Genomic DNA, 18,504 nt, shown 5'->3' with positions numbered 1-18,504 from the left:
CTACAGAATGGGTATCTACAGTTTAAAACAGAATCTGAATCTCTTGTCATTTCTGTTAACTCTTCATGTTGTTGAGAATTGAAGGCTAGATTGAAGGTAGGCAGAAATTTCTGTGGACTTGCTAGGATTTGATCTCATGATGTCTATGTTTCCAGGAATGAACTTTACCTCTAGGCAACCAGGCCTGACTGTAGTATGTTATGGACGTGGACAATGTTACTTTGATAGGGAGTGGCAGTCCAAATGTCTCAGTGTGGTTTCATAACATGTATCCCATTTGTTTTCTGATGCTTTTGCCTGATTAATGGTATCTGTCTTCTACTCTGCTGTCTTAGTTTTAAAGAAGTTTATGTTTACACCATTCAGAATCCACTTCTGTGCAACCATTTTAGTTGTTCTATATTATGAGAGTTGCTACTCATGATTTAGCGAAGACGCTGAGTCGCAGATAGGCACAACAAAAAGACTGTCATTATTTAAGCTTGTGTGTGTGTGTGTGTGTGTGTGTGTGTGTGTGTGTGTGTGTGTGTGTGTGTGTGAGTGTGTGTGTGTGTGTGTGTGTGTCTGTCTGTCTGTTTGTCTGTCTGTCCACTATTTTCAACAAAGGCCTTGTAGGCCAAAAGCTTATATCATGACAGTCTTTTTGTTATGTCTATCTGCTACTCAGCATCTCCACTAAATGGTGAGTAGCAACTTTTTCAAAATATTATTACATTACATTCCATCCTGGATATCCATTGTTTCATTTTATTTGTTCATGACACAGCAAAACTCAAAAAGGGAAAGAAGGAAGATTATGGTATAACACCGTATTGATAACAAACTCATCAGAGACAAAGCACAAATTGGGATTCAGGAAGGATAGGGAAGGAAATAGACCATGCCCTTTGACAGGAACAACTCTGGTATTCACCTAGGTGATTTAAGAAATCCATGTAGATCCTAAAGCTGGATATCCAGTCACGATTTGAACTGGATTTCAACTCTGCCAAATATAAGTCCAGTGTCTTATCACTCCATTACTCACTTGTAGGAAAGCTTAAACATTCTGGCAACTGATGTGAGTAATGAAAACCAACACATATGTAATTAACACTCTCTTTCACATTGATCATCATATAATCTATTTTATCTGAGATTCGCCCTGATACCTTTGTGTTAGAACTTCCTATATTTGTGAAGTTAATGTATCTGTTGGTGTCATACAAATTATATTACAGGTGTTTAAATATTTAACTTTCAAATCAACAGGTTCATCATCAGAGTGCTGTTCACATTTAAAATTACATTTATCTTATAATGTATATGCAATGTTTGCTGATTTTCACTGTGACAAATGTTCTGTAGAGTGGTGGTTAAAAAATAACCTAGAAAATCGTTCGCATAATTTTAATTCATTGTTAGGTCAAATTTTTTCTCTGGCAGTTAACATGATCATCAAGTTTGGAAATAATGTGCACGTGTGAAAAAATCAAAAATAGCAGTGATTCAGATTGCTTGTCAAACTGCAGGTTCACTTATAACCCATAAGGTTATAAGTTATAAGGACAGAGGAAACCAAGAGCATTTAACTTTCAATAGCAAAAATAACCTGGAGAAGCATTGTCATTTTCAGTTCAACCTTTCAGTTCATGACTAATGTAGTTTACTTACCACTATCTGAAAACTTTTTGCTGTCATTGTTTGTTTGGTAGCACCTGTAGAAAGAAATTTTTATTTTTAATTGCAAAGATTCACCATTAATTTCTTATTTTACTGTAATTACTATCACACTTCACAGGTGAATGACTACACTAGCATAGGAGTTAAAAATGAGGATATGGACATGACATGAATTAGAACAAATTTGTTGGTATACAAAATTAGTGAGAACATTAAATTATTGAAAAAGAGATAATGAAAGATTTGAAAAATGTAGTGAGACTGTAAGTTATGAAGTGAGAAATCAGACCTGTGTTGTCTTGAACAATTTTGCCACTGTGATATCTTTATATGTATCCTGCTTTGTAATATCTTTAGCTAGGTTGAAATATCAATCATTCCATTCCAAGCTGGCTATAGTATTTAATATTATTTCACTTCAAATGCAAGTTTTTTCATTGCAGCTTATGGAAGATGAAAGTATGCAAAAATATGTTGATGGTTTTGCTGTCCATTGGTACTATGACCAAATATCTCCAGCTCGGATATTAAATAATACACATGAGAAATACCCCTCAAAATTTATTATATCAACAGAAGCCAGCATTGGTGAGTCATGAATACATGCCTTATTTAAACACTAATTATTGCTTATGAATCCCATTTTTTCATCTACAGATGTAACTGTCTTGATGTGTAATACAGGGACTATATTAAAATATGTCTTGGCAGAAATATAGTAGCAATACATGTTCTTCATGAAACAATGACATCTACATGCATCTACAGCCTTTTATCCAATATTAGTACATTTATATAACTACACATATCGAAGATGACACAGTACAACACAATAGTTGTAGAGAAAAATACTTCATTTATAAAGTGAGTTATTACCATTACTCCTTCCATTTCTTATTTAACAGAGTAACACATTATGTGTGATGTTTCATGTACATCTGATTTATTAAAATTCATGTATTACAGTAGATTTTGCCACTGTTCTTTCATTGAAAATGTTTCTACATTCTACATTTAATTTAGAAGAATAGGTTATTCAATAACATCATAACCCCAGCCGTGGAGACCAGAACTGAAATTATCCTAAATGAAAATCCAACACTGCATCACTGCACTGAAAGATAGTGAAACAGGGTACTTCTCATAAAACACATGTTTACATGCTCCACTACACAGTTTAAATTCTGAATTAGAACAAATTTGTTGGTATCAACTCTGAATAAGTAAGAGAGAAGTAATGGCGGATTAAAACTTTTGTGACAAAGGATTTTACAGCAAGATCCTTGCATAAAATTCTCTAACACTAAGAGTTCAAGCTGTGTCACAAGGAGGAGTGGGAACAGTCCCATGGGGGTTGTAACACGCTCTTCCAATAGTAATTTAGTAAAAAATTTATATTTTTAATGTAAGAATCTCCAATTTGAGGAAGAGACTCTCCCCATATGTGATTAATCTTTTGAATTTAAATATTTTTCTGCTAGTTGCAAGTTATGAGAAAGATGGCATTATAATCATTGAAAAAGAGGCAGTGATATACATGCAGCTTCTGGATATTCCACTCTCCTTCATAGTCTAGGAATTCAAACTGTGGGTGTCTAGGGGAAAGCACCACCTCAACACTGGTCCTAAAATTTCTGAATTTTCTTTTTGAGATCTTTGACAAAGAATTGCATCCTTCTGTTAATATTGTTTTAAAATTTTGTCTCTACTACCAATATTTTAGCAACTGTAGAACACATATTGTCAAATCTTCACCATTTCAAAACTTGAATTACAACAATCAAGAGGGAAAGAAAAATAATTGTTTTCACCTTATAACATATCCATTAGGACAATAAGATTATGCAGTTATTACAAGCTTTGCTCTGTAATATGAAGCAACTTGAGTTTGTCCTATGAATTACTCATGTTAATCTGTTAAAACAATTTGTTAGGTTTATTATTATTGTTGTTATAAAAGTGCTGTCTGTGGCATGTTAAAACTGAGAACACTGGTAAGTTACAATTGCAGAAGGGGAAAGGTGTATGTAGAGGACTTACAATGAAATAAAGCTACATAGTCAACAAATATCTTGGGGATGTGGGTGTCTCAGAGAAACACATTTTGAAAATCACGTAAACAAATCCAAACTGTTACCATCTGTAAAGTTGAGATAAGAGTTTTGCTGCTTCCATAAATTTGTTACTTTACACCATTTGATCCAGAAAATGATTTCTTCTCAGTATTTTCATTTTAGTTGCAATTTCGTGCTGAAACTAAAATTCACACATATATACAATAATTATGTGCTGTGTAACAACTACAGAAAGAAGCCGTGTGAAAACTGTCTTTAGAAAACCAAAAGATATAATGAGAATTTAATTCATCATAAATATATGAAACATGCTCCCACATATTCTTAGTGTAAAATGTCAGTAAGCACAATTCTAGCTTCCAGAGGCAAAACACCAGTTGCATTTTCAAAACCCAACCCCACAGCCATACCATCTTTCAATGCTGGAGGTGTCTGTAAAATAATTTACCCATGACATCTTATCATTGACAAGTTCAGAAGACTGAATTTTGCTGTGGCATTAAAATTGAGTACTGTAAGAGGACTGAATTTCTGTGGGGCTGTAGTTTTTAAGGAGAGATTCATTTGTTGAATCTCAGAAACCTTGTAATGTATTTTCATGAAGATATGGGACTGATGACAACAAAATGCTTGATATAGAGTAAAAAAAGTTACGTGAAGAGAGTGCATTTGCAACAAAAACAAATGTTTGAAATTTGCAAAGGTGATGTTTCTTTAATCTTGAACAGCTAATAAACGAAAATAAACATAAAATTCTGCACAAATATCGTACCAAAAAATGACAGCAGATATGAATTAACAAAAATGCCAAAGCACGCAATAACTATGATAATATTTAAAAATATAGACATTACATACATGAATTAGGATGCAAACAAATAAATTAAAACGTATGATATAAATTCAGCTAGTACATAAAAAAAGAAATAAATGTGTGACACTGTGAACTGTAATTTATATATGCAGTACCTACTCACTGAGTAGAAATTAATGTATCACTTTAAAAATGACCGTAAAGAATGTTTTAAGGACTTTGTGCCCTAAATAATTTCTTGTTTTCACAGGTAGTTTGTTGAATAGTTTCAAACCTTTGTTGAATGCATACTTCTGACATATTGTATTATTTGTTTCGGCTGTATGAAAGTTTTTGCTGAGTCTGGTGTTATGGTCATGGAAGCTCCTCTGCAGACCTTTATCATTATATATTAAATTTGTTTTCAAAAATAAAATAATTTTTCTTGCTTGGATATGCTAAGAACAGTAAAGTCAAGTCTGTATGCCCCCCATATTTTACTTTTGTTTATTGTTGTAATTGCCTTGTTGTGAATTTTAAATATACTGGGTGCTGTCAGAGAGTTCCCTAAAATTGTTACTTCATAGTTCAAATGTACTGAATGTAAGCATAGTGAGCACTTTTAACAGTTTCCATAGTTCATGGCTCCAGGGCTCTTCTGCCATAACACCTGCTACTTAGCTTACCATAAACAAACTTAGACAATAAAAACTCCATGATGGAATAACAATAATGAAAGGATACATTGCTACTCACTACATGGAGGAAGCATTGAGTCACAGACAGATACAATGAAACAGTACACCAGAAATATTTAAGGTTTTGGTCACAGCACTTCCTCAGTACTAGAACTCCCACACATTCACACAAAACATCTCAAACATATATGGTCACTGTCTTTGGGCACTAAGTTCCAACAGCAGCTGTTTGTGACTTGAGCAGCAGTCTGCTGGTGTCTAGTGTTAAGGGTAAGGAGGAGGCATGCAGCAAGAAGGAGGAGGGATAGCAGAGTAAAGGTGGGAGAGATGCCAGTGCTACCTGAAGCATCATGCAGGGACATGATGGGGATAGAACAGGGCTGCTGTGTGCAGAATCAGGTGACTGTGCTGGGAAGAGAGGGGATAGGGGGATGTAGGGAAGAGGAGAGGACTTGTAAGTGCATTGACTAGATAGAAGGCTTGTGTGTACTGTAATGAGAGCAGGGAAAGGGATGGAGAGAAAGAGAATAGGGAATAGCAAAGGTTCAGGCCAGGAAGGTTACAGGAATGAAGGACATTTTGAAGGGAGAGTCCCCACCTGTGCAATTCAGTAAAACTGGTGTGGGTGGGAAGAATCCAGATGGCACAGGCTATGAAGCAGCCATTAAAGTGTACCATAACATATTGGGTGGCATGTTAAGCAACTAAGTGATACATCTGTCTCTTGGTTACAGTTTGTCAGAGGCCATACATGTGGACAGACAGCTCTTTAGTAGTCACGACCACATAGAATGTGCCAGCTGAGTTTGTAGATCACATCGCTACTTTCAAAGATGGCCATGTCTTTTATGGGGTAGGAAATGTAAGTAACAGGAATGGAGAGGGAGTATGTATGGGACAGGTCTTCCATCTTGGTCAATTGTGGGGATATGAAATGTGAGGCAACAGGTTGGGTGAATGGGTGGAGTAGAGACAGGCAACAATATTGTGTTGGTTGGGTGGCAGCAGAATACCACTGTGGGAGGGGTGAGGAGGATAGTGGGGAGGACGTTTCTCATTTCAGGGCAGGATATGATATGGTCAAAACCCTGGTGGAGAATGTGACTGAATTGCTCCAGTCCTCGGTGGTACTCAGTCATGAGTGTTGTCCTCCTTCATGGAGGGACTATAGGTATAAGAGGAATGGTAGTTGATGTAAGATAGTACATGAGAGATCTGTTTCTGGACAAGACTGTGAAGGTAATTTCAGTCTGTAAAGCTTTGGTGGTATTTGGTATCACAGAAATTTTATCACCATAACATATTAATCCAGCACCGGAGCATATATTGTCATACGCAGGATGTTTATCATGTGCTGTTATAAATGGTTGTTTATATGTTGTTATTCAAATATATTTTGTAGACCACTTATGCCAAATTCTTTAATGATTGCCTATATTGCAAAAGCAGCTTGAGTGACAAAGATGTTTTTGCATGTGGTAGCTGGCCATTAGAAGATGAACTGGCAGTCATCCTTAAGAATTCTTTAATTGTTAAAAGTAATGGTAGCACTGTACATTTGTTTGATTTAATTGTTCTAAAAAGATTTAACATGGACATTCTGAGCAGTTGTGATTGGGACTGGAGCAGTTGCAGTTGAGCTTTGGGTGCTGCTCACAGGGTCAGAGAGTTCAGACATAATGGGATCCAGTTTACAGGTGTGGTAAGTCAACTATAAAGAGAGTGACTATCAGGAAATTTTGGAATTCCTCAGGTTTCCTGCTGGTAAAATATGTTCCAATTATAATAGTCAGAATTGGTTTTAATTGCAGAATAGCACTGTTAGTACAGGGAGATCTTGCAAAATAGTGGTGTGGAGAAGGGGTATATGTGAACTGTAAGCTTATTGTAACATTGGACTGATAGTGTTATCATTATTTGCAGATTTATTGGGGTGAGTGAATATTCAATAAGGACATGTTAGTGTTTCATGTTGGCTAACATCTAAAATATAGATCAAATAAAACTTTCAATAGTGGAAAATTAAAACAAAGTTCCCAATGTCTTAGATGAAGCAAACAGAATTTGCTCTTAATTAATCTTGACACCCAAAAAGGAAAAAAATAAAATAAAAGATGTTTTCAGAATACATAAAAAGAGCAGCTGAAGATGTAATAATTTTCTGTTAGCAACATTGGAAAATAACAGTTCAGAGATAAAATTTACATGTGCTAGGTCTATCTAGACAATAATAATCTCTTAAACACTATTTGATACAACAAAAAAGTGGAAAATAATTAATTTGTATTGGTAATAATGATCCAGGAAATATGTGATAATCATTTTGATAAAAAGAAAAGGAATAGAGAAGAATATCTGTTTGAAATTGATAAATAATAAGCAAAGGACTAAAATTATATCTCTGATTTGGATGTGGCATTTAACTTGATCTTTGCTTGAAGGCAGCAAAATCTGTATGATAAAACAAGGGATGTTTGGAGTTAGTATGCATATTTTAATTAACTGTGAGTAAAATAAGCTTTGTTATCATTAGATTTTCTCAAATTTTTAACACTTTCACTGTAGAGACTTTAAAAAATCAATAATATTATTTACGCAAGTCACTCATATAGTAGAGTTTCAACCGCGCGTAGTTACATGGTTTATAACTAAACTGTAAGGAACAACATATCAGTTAATTGGTACTTTGGATGTTATCATTGTATTGGTCTTTCAGAAAAAGATTCTACACTTTAATGATATGGTTACTGAACTACGCTTCTGTAAAACATGAAATACAAGTTAATAAATAACAACTTTGTTAGGTTATTATATGCAAGGTATTTATGTCTTAAAAGAAAGTACCAAGTTATATTAATTTCTTAGAATTATTTTGCCAAAAGACTGAAGCTTTTTGAATAATTTTATAAATGTATCAATTGAAAGATATATTGTAGGTGCTGCTACACATATAAAAAAAGAGTTATATTCGTTGTTACTACTTGAGTCTGCATTGAAGGAAATTTATTGTCTGTGGAACAGCAACCAATACAGAACTGAAAATGTATATTTTTGTGTCTACAGTCACAGTTTATTAACTGTGCCTACCAGCTACTGGTTTCAGTACACAGTACCATCCTCATGCCATCCCCTGGCACACAGTCATCATGCTTGCTTCCCAAGTAGGTATATCAAATACAACACACCTTTCAGTTGGCACACCTACTTGGGAAGCAAGTTTCATGGCAGGAGATGGCCTGAGGATGGTACTGTGTGCCAAAATTGGTACCCAATAGGCAAAACAGATAAAGTGCGACTGCAGATACAATCATATACTTTTTCAGTAGTATTAGAAATTCAAACACATACATGTATTAAATGATACTTGGAAATTTGTACTAGGTATACATCAGTCAGATACAAAATTGCATAAGGTTGCAAGTACATTCATAATTAAAGCATGCTGAAAAGGAATAAAATAGAATCAATACTAGCAGGGCATCTACTCACCTTTTAGCCATGTAATCATTGATTACTTACAGAAGTACTCCAGATTGTAACATATGCAGAGGATGTTCAACACATAATGTGTTGATTGAGGGTAGGATGTGTTTTTGCCATTGTTCATGAAATACTAGTGAATACTGTGGACTAACTATCACTTTGTAGGATGGTATACAGAGTTCATAACAGGGGTATACACATTCCTATATTGTTAACATTGTCTGGGGTATTCTTGGAGATTGATTATGTGTACAAGTATCATTCATATTATTCCTCTAGATAACCCACAAGAACCGTTCAAAGGAGAAGTAATTATGGATGAAGATACAGCTGGCCTTGGTGACCAGAAAGGAGACTGTAGATTTGGAGGCAGCTGGGTATTGGGAAATATAGTGTTCAAAATGGAAAGGCCATGGGCATTGGGGAACTCAGTGTAGAGTGAGGTGACATCAACACTGATGAGCAGGGCACCATGCGGCAAAAGAACAGGAACTGTGGGAAGTCTGTGGAGTTAATGGTTAGTGTCTTTTATATAGGAGGTTAGGTTGCAGATATTAGACTGAAGGTGTTGGTCCACAAGAGCAGAGATTTTCTTTGTGGGGCACAATAAGCAGCCACAATGGGGTGACTGATCATTGGGTCTATAAACTCTAGGAAGCATGAAGAAGATAGGGGAATGGGAGGTGATGGAGGCAATGGCAGATATTCTGGGGAGGACCTAAGGATCTGAAGAGGGACTAGAGCTTTTATTCAATTTCTGGAATGGGATCAATGTGGCAGGGCTTGTGGTTGGACGTATCTAATAGTTGGCAGAGTCGCAGCAGAATGCAATCTCGGCAGTTCATAACAACAGTGGTGGAGTATTTGTCAGGATTATAAGATCAGGATCAGTTTTCACATGGCAGATTGTGGTTCTTTCTGTCGATATGAGGTTGGTCTCTATGTTAAGGGCTTTGGAAATGATGCTCATGTAAAGTTTGATATTAGCAAATCTTTGGAAGTTTAACATTAAGTGGTTTAGGGTCAATGGGTATGGACTACAGTTGGATGAAGGAGTAAACTGAGACAGTGTTCAGTATTGATTTGGATTGAGACTGATTGGTAGGGTTAGTGGCAAAAAGTGTTTCCACTGTAGGAACCTTGAGAAGGAGAGGAGGTCTTCAAGAAGCCCAGCATGACTGAATTGACGAGCTCTTACAATTTAATGCAAATAGTAGAATTTCCCACTAGTATGCTAACTGAGCACGTTTTTGATTATAAGTCTGGCCACATCAGCTTGACAGTCAGTCAAGTCTTAAATAGGCTGCCAGACCATGATGCTATACTTCTTACTATCCCTCAGTTGGATCTTAAGATAAAACCAAAACCTGTCTGGAAAGCTGTGAGACCAATAAGTAAAGAAAAAATAGAGCGATATAGGCAGAAGCTACAGTTACCAGACTGGTCTAAAGTATATAACAACAGATGTTAACTCAAAATTTAATGTATTTATTAATCAAATAATGTCTTTTTGAGGAAGTGTTTCCAAAGAAAGGAGTCAGAGAAAACCAGTTTAACACTGCATTTAAGCCAAGTATTATCCAGAGCATTAAAGTTTCATGTAAAACAAAAAGAGAATTTTATGTGTCAGCCACATTGTCTAACAATACTGAAATGATGAGGCAATATAAAATGTACTCTAAGATATTAAGAAAAGTGATACAGAAATCAAAAAGCATGTACTTAAAAGAGGAAACTGATAAATCTGATAACAAAATGAAAACCATATGAAAATATGTGAAAAGTGAGATTGGGAAAAGATCAGCTTCCAAAGAAATTACTAGTTTAAGAAATGGGTACAACAGAGTGGATTATCCTGAAATAGAGTCTAATATTTTCAGCAATCCTTTCTTAACAATCACAAATCAAATGAGGTGCCTGGGTTCTGTAAAGAAAGCTGCAGAATTCGTGTAAACACATTGACTAACAAAACAGATGAGATGAATGTTCAGAAAGCAGCAGTGAAAGAAATAGAAAAAGTAATTCTGTCATTAAAAAGTAAAAACTCTACTGGAGTTGATAACATTCTCAGTAAATTATTGAAATATTGTTGTAGAGAAATAAGCACAGTCCTCAGAGCCATATTTATAATGTATCATGGAGAAAGGTGTATTCCCTGACAGGCTAAAATATGGACTTATACAACCAATTTATAAAAAGGGAGAAAAGACTGATGCTACAAATTATTGACCCATTTCATTACTCTCAGTTTTTTCTAAGGTACTAGAGAAATTGATGCACGACTGAATAGTTGAGCATCTTAGTAAATACAGCACCCTCAGCAGTAGGAGTTGGGCTTTTGAAAAGGGGTATCAACCAATACACATGTTTGTGGACAATGTTTTAGAATCCATAAATAATAATATGCTGACAGTTGGAATATTTTGTGATATGTCAAAAGCCTTTGACGGTGTAAGTCACCATATTCTCCTGAATAAAGCAAACACCCTAGGAATGAGTGGAACAGTAGGCAAATGCCTTTAATCCTATCTGTGTGGCAGAAAGCAGAAAGTAATCATGGAAGGACTGTATGGTGGCCAGGTGTCTTCAAACTGGGGCTTGATTGCCACTGGAATACCTCAAGGCTAAGTATCAGGCCACTTCTTTTTCTAATATTTATAAATGATCTGCCACTATGCACAGAACATAGGAAAATCGCCAGTTTGCTGATGACACTACCATAGCAGTTAATAATTCCTTGGGGAATGTGTCAAATGAGATAGTAAATAAGCCTTTTGCAGCTATGAAAAAAATGATTCTAAACTAATGGTCTTTCTATCTATCTAAAAAAGACAAATTACGTTCTTTTTTCATCTAATACAAATGTTACCAATGAAATGAATCTAAAAATGGGGGAACATGAGATTTTAAAGGTTGAGTGCTCCATATTCTTGGGTCTGCATATAGGCAGCAAACTTAAGTGGCACTACAATATTCAAGATCTGACCAAAGGTTAAGCTCAGCAACATTTGATTTGAGAATCATATCAGAGTAGGGAAATGACTGCAATAAAAACAGCATATTTTGGCTATTTCCATCAATTTATGGCCTATGGTGTAATATTCTGGCGAAATCAACTGATAGCAAGAAAAATATTCCATACACAGAAGCAAGCCATAAGAATTATGTATGGACTACATCCTAGGCACTCATGCAGAAATCTATTTAGTGCTCTTCAAATATTTACAACAACTGCTCAATATATATTTTCCCTGATGTGCTTTGTTTAAAAAAATAGCAACTAATTTAAAACTAATAGTCTGTACCATAATTATAACACCAAAAGAAAACTTGATGTTCATTAGATCTAAAAGCAAAGAGAGTGGTGCAGAAGAGGGTTTTATATGGTGGCACCCAGATTTTTAATGCCCTTTCATCAATAATTAAAGAACTATTTGGAAACATACCCAAGTTTAAAGAAAAGCTAAGGCAGTTCCTTCTAGGTGGATCTTATTACAGTATAGACAAATTCCTTAGCCAAAATGCATAATATCTCCTGAGTACACTTAAATTTGTTTTTCTGGCCTTTATGGCCTAATCATCATTTTTTATCTATCTACAGTGTAATTTAAAACTGAAATGTATGTATATATGTATGCATAACTGTATATTTATTCAGAAGCCAAGTATGATAACTCATACATATTCTCATTTGGAACTACAGAACTCGAAATTAATAACTACATAAATAAAATTTGGTAGAGAGGTGAAAGGTAAGGCCTTGAGAAAGGATTGATTCTTCTGTGGATCTGAGGCTTTATTGGAGGACAAATTCATGATTCTGTTGCGGGTATGTTTAGGGTATAGGTTCTGTAGAAAGCCAGGAGGGAGATTCTGAGAGTGTGGTGAACGCAGTAGGCCTGCAAAGTAGGGTTTGAGAGCTATTAGGGGATCTGGAGTGGTTCAGTGGAATCTCTTACAGTGGTTGTAGATAGTGGCAGTACAAAGAGGGAACAAGAGTGTGCAGAGAATCACAAGATGACATAGTACAAGTAAAAAATGGAGATGAGATGATACAAGGGTAAAATGATTAAGACAGTGATATTGTAATGATAAAAATGTTTATATGATACATATGTAATGCCAAAAAACACAAAAGGATGTAAGTGGATACCTTGTGAAAAATTCAGAATTGCACAATATTTCTAAATAAGTTCACACTATTAAGGGAAAGAAACATATAAGCAAATGACATGAAAATTCAAAAGTACCATATATATTGAAAAATTCATTACTAAAATAAAACAGCAAAGGTGACACTTCTGTATTAAAGTGTTCAGGTTTACATACAAGATATATAACATGGACAGAACAAGTAAAAAGTAAGCATAAAAAATGCATTAAAAATGGGAAAACTCACTTCTGTATTACAAAGTTTAGGTTTGCATACAAATCCGTAGACCACGGGCAGAAAAGTAATGATTTAAATAGACTTACATTGTGTATGGGCCCAGTGCCACAGCTTACGGTGCAGCGACCTCTATGGGTCTTCGACGTCCATGACATCTGGCGCGGATTCAAATTACGTGGCACATGGTACCAGATAAGTGGGCGGGTAGGGGTGGGTGTGGGTGTGAGTGTCGTCAATTTTTGACAAAGGCCTTGCTGGCTGAAAGCTTATTTGCGATAGTCCTTTTGTTGTGACTATCTGCGACTCAGCATCTCTGTTATACGGTGAGTAGTAACTTTCCTTTCATAATATAGCAGTACAATTAAGTTTCTTATTAACCAGTGTTAAGTCTACCTTTATTTCTTTTAATCCTATTCCCATTTTCATTTATACTCTTATTTTGTTCTGACAGTTTATCACCAAAAAATGTTGTTAGCTGATCAAAAAGGTATTTTAATGCCTCTGACTGCTGATATCTCTGAAACAGCGAACAAATACTGTTTGCATTATCTTCACAGTCTTCTTCCTCCCTGGCAATTAGCTCTGAGTTTGACGAGTAAAGTTGCTGCACTTCATCATTATTACAGTCTGTGCTAACATTCGAGCCTATCTTACTTATATTGTTGACGCTCATTTTGAAAAATTGTACAATTTTGTCACACACAAACCTTGCAAAATGCAGTACAATCCTAACATAAGTTTTCACACAGCCTAACAAGCCTGAAGGTTACCCCACAGGTGCTCAACTGACAGGGTAGGCTGTGTGCACACAGTTAGAATCACATTCTGCTTGATCAGCTACTGTTGTCATTGTTGTTGAGCTGACATCTGTTCCTGCTGTTGTTCCTGCAGCATTACTTGATGCTGCTAAAGCCCCAAAAACTTTTGATCCATTGGTACGAGCTCTTTCAAATAAAAAATTCAGCTTCATTGCCACTTTAGTAATGCAATACACAGGAGGAGTAGTACCCATAGATAGTTTCAGAGAAAACAGTAAGCAGCCAAAAAGAATTGGATGGACATGAACAGTTACTGTAAAGTGATGTGAGAGGGACTATGGGGCTAGCAGGGCATTCAGGCAGGCTGACCAGCATTTTCTGTGTGCGCCCATGGGTGCACTGTGCTGGGCAGTGCAGGGGGTCAGTGCACAGACTACCTACTCTCTCTCTCTCTCTCTCTCTCTCTCTCTCTCTCTCTCTCTCTCTCTCTCTCTCTGGTCTTACACTTCAGCAGTAAAAATATTAGCCATCACTGAACTGATAAGGTAAAATGAAGGACAAGCTAATGCAAAGCCAAAAGGATCATCAGTAGCTTGTGAACAAAACCTGAGTAACAAACCAAGAGAATAATATTGTGTGCAATAGTAGCATTGGTGACCAAAAGCTCGAGATGCATAAACACAAGTGGCCAAGAACCATAAGCTCACTTTCCTCCTAGCCTATGCTACCAGTGGGTCTTTTCAAGTCACATGCCACCCACGCTACTCGTGCTGCAGCCATCAAACCAGATGACTATGAATGGCCAATGTTGATCCATTCATCTTGGCATCATTGTCTGAATTTGTAGACAATACTGAATTTACCAAAACTGAAAATATTTATTTAGTTTCCTGTCACAGTTTTGGTTTGTTCTTAGAATACAAATTTAAATTCTCTATCCTTTGCACAACTGTCTACTATATGTCAGGTCAACTTTTCTCACTTGACATAATGTATGGAAGTCAATTGTGCCCCGCAGACAGTTCAAATGTATAATGTAAGAACAGAACAACATTTTTGTATATTTCACTGAAAGTATTTTACAGTCACATGATAAAAATGCAGGGAATGGTTAAAAATGAATGGAGACATGGGGCTTATCACCATTAAGGAATATGTATCAGTCGTGACAGTAAAATAAATAAATAATGAAATACAGTTGCTGGTCTTTTACGTCAACAAAAGTCATAATTACACAAATTTTGAAACTGGTATCCCTGTTTTATACAAAAAAGATAATTCATACTGTATGCAACATTTATAATGTTTACTTCAGATGTGATTCCACAATACTATTGACCTTATTGTGATAATCTATAAATTTTGAGTGTAACTGTGGCTTACAACACACTTAGTAAATACAGGAGATGTAAGTGAGTCAGCCACATGCTGACATATCTCCACAGTTGTCTCCAGTGCTGCTTGCAGCTTGCAGAGAATTCACATAATAAACATGACAGTCAAGGTTGTTCCGAAGATGACTGACTGGGTTAAGATGTGGAAAACTACATTTAAATCTTGACTGTGCTGTGTTCTTTTATGTAGTTGCACACACTTCTATCCCTGCGTAAACATATACTGCCATGGTGAAAGATTTGATTTTTCCTAGAGAACACTCTTTCCATAGCCCTGTGTTCTTCCAGTAACTGTAGAGTATCATTTGTTGTCCAATATTTATTGAGAGTCATGCTGATATTCATCCATCCTATGAAGCAGAAAACATGATTCATCAGAGAAGTTTATGTGTTTAATGAATAAAAACCCATTACAGTGTAAAGAATCTGCCATGCACAAAAAAGGGGAAAATACATTTTCCTATTGTGCAGAAAAACTGGCAATTGACTTTGTCTTTCCTTTGTAACTCAAAGTGAGGCACATTTTGCCTAGTACAATTTGGTCCACAACTCTAAATGTACACTGTTGCCACAATTTTATTTCTTCCACAGTTGCCTTCCAGGCAACATCATATGGTAAGAAGCGATGTCTACCAAATAGATGCCCATCTTTCACAGGGTTTATGAGGTGGAATCCCAAATTTTCGGGACTGCTGCTGCCATCTGGAAATTAGGAGTAGCAGATCTTTGCACCACTAGGTGGCAAGAGCTAAATATCTGATGAGTCAGTGTGCGGAGTGGCATTTGCCTGGGAGGACGTGTTGCGCATGTCCACAGTCATTTCTGTAATGCTCTGTGTTTGGTGTGTGGCAATTTTACGATGGATCTGCAAACAGAACAGTGTGTGTGTGTATCAAATTCTGTGCGAATCTTGGGAAAACTGCTGTGGAGACCTTGCAATGATTCAACAAATGTTTGGGGGACAGAGCATGGGCTTTACGCATGTGTTTGAGTGGCATGCTTGGTTCAGGGCTGGTCGTATAGATGTTGAAGATGATGCTCACACTGAAAGGCCCATTAGCCACACAATGCCAGACATTGTTGCCAAACTTCAACAACTGGTTTGTGCGGATCGACATCGAACCTATGAAGACCTTGAGGATAAAGTGCACATTGCTTATTGGACATGTCAACTAATGTTGACTGATGAATTGGGCATGCATCTTGTCACCACAAAATTTGTACCAAGGCTCTTGACTGTCGATCAGAAGGCACAGCTTGCTGAAGTGTGCATGGACCTTCATCAGACCGCATTTGATGATCCAACCTTCTTGTCACGGGTTATCACCAGCAACGAGAGCTGGATTTATCGTTATGACCCAGAGACAAAGCAACAATTGTCCCAGTGAAAGAGACCAGGCTCTCCAAGACCCAAAAAAATGAGACAGGTGAAGAGCAAAGTGCAGAGCATGATTATTGTTTTCTTTGATACCATGGGAACTGTGCACAAAGAATTTGTCCCAACCAATCAAACAGTGAATTTCGCGTATGACTATGATGTTTTGGGACATCTCCGGGAAAACGTGCGGCGAGGATGGGCTGAACTTTGGCATCAAGCAAACTGGCTCCTGCATCACGACAACGCACCCTGTCACACCTCCTTGCTCACCAGGACCTTTATGGAAAAAAAACAACATGGTGATTGTACTCCACCCACTGTACTCACCAGATCTGGCATCTTGCAACTTCGCGCTTTCCCAAAACTGAAACTCAAGTTGAAAGGCCATTGGTTCGACACTCTAGAGAGGATTCAAGAAGCATCACTGGCAGTGATAAACATGCTCAAAGAACAGGACTTCCAGAAAACGTTTCACCAGTGGCAGAAACGCTGGGACCGGTGTGTACGTGCGGATGGGAACTAATTCGAGGGTGATGGTGACCATTAGTCCAGAGGTAAGGTTTCCAACAGGTGGCAGCACCATTCCCAAAAATTTTGGATAGCACCTCATACGTGGCAACGTTACACTTCTTACCTGCTGTTGCTGGCACAGCTTTGAAACTATGTTGCTACCAATCATTCACTTAGGTGTTCTCTCTAGGGAGTGTTGCATATTTACAAAGAAAACTGTGATTTTCAGTGTGTGCTATTAACATTTTTGTTCGGGAGTTAAGACGATTCATTTATAAGATACATACATTCAAACAGAGAGGCTTTAGAGGCAATACCATGAGAGACAGAGTATTGTTGGCACTGCAGACTGTAACTGCAAACAGTGCAGAGAATATAGGCAGAATCAGGGCGAATGGAGACTTCTGATCAGTAAATTAAGTTTGAATCTCCAAAGAAAGATGTTAGTGGAAGAAAAATTGTCACAGATTTGAATAATTTCCAGAAGGATATTGTTGGTGGTACAGTAATGGAATTCTATGATAATGGGATGTAACCCACAAGGCAAAGATGGCAGTAGTTGTATGCACCAAAATTTGTTTCACAGTGGACTGTCATTAGATTGGAATGATTCTGATATCTTTGGGATTCAGGTACAGATAATGTAATGATTGCAGATCCTTTCTGATGGAGAGATCCAGTATTCTAATAACTAGGGCAACTTTTCTGAGAAAAACACTTAATGTGAGGAAAGCAAATGATCTTGTTATTTATGTTAATGAGCTCTGGTTCCACCAAAATCATAAAACAAGCACATCTGGCAAAATTCAAAGGGGAATAGAAGTTTGAAACTGCTGACTGGCAAAAAAAATCACACTTATTATCTGTCATGCTGTATTGTTTTAATACGGTTTTATCAACAGTACAAAAGTCATGATGATAGGAAAAGTGATGCATTTAAAAAGTGGTTTTATGGTTGATTACATGATTGACAAGATGGTTACATGAACTCTTGGATAACCTCAGTTATAATTTTTTTAATAAAAGATTCATATACAAAGAAGGAAGGAATTATGCAGTGACTAGAAGAGAAAACTGTTTTGCTTTTCTGGCAGCTATACAAAAGCAGAAATGCTAGAGCAAGTCAGATGTGATAAGCAATTTCACAGTCAGTTTGAACCTGACAGCTTAGCAGCAGGATTGGGCCATGAGATTGTGAGGCATCCTCCTCATCAAAACAGTACATTCCAGTATAAAATAGACTGCTGACTAATAAAATTGCGACACCAGGAGACTTTATTTATTGTGTGTATACAGTATACTAGGCATGCCAGTTATTCACCAACCCATAAAATTTTTTCAGTGCTTGTGATATGTGAAGAAC

At 36.6% G+C, this 18,504-nt stretch overlaps 1 protein-coding gene across 1 annotated transcript in view; it reads left to right on the top strand.

Moving 5' to 3' along the window:
• LOC126191350 (lysosomal acid glucosylceramidase-like) overlaps positions 1–18,504 on the top strand; it is a 163,151-nt gene that overhangs the window by 94,686 nt on the left and 49,961 nt on the right. The window contains exon 6 of the mRNA XM_049932189.1: positions 2,106–2,250. Within this exon, the coding sequence (XP_049788146.1) occupies positions 2,106–2,250 (145 nt within the window). The remainder of the gene's footprint in view (positions 1–2,105; positions 2,251–18,504) is intronic.

This window comes from Schistocerca cancellata, chromosome 6 (genome assembly GCF_023864275.1).
Source record: "Schistocerca cancellata isolate TAMUIC-IGC-003103 chromosome 6, iqSchCanc2.1, whole genome shotgun sequence".
Taxonomy (NCBI): domain Eukaryota; kingdom Metazoa; phylum Arthropoda; class Insecta; order Orthoptera; family Acrididae; genus Schistocerca; species Schistocerca cancellata.
Note: the sequence above shows the minus strand (reverse complement) of the source record. Positions and strands in the feature narration are given on the sequence as shown.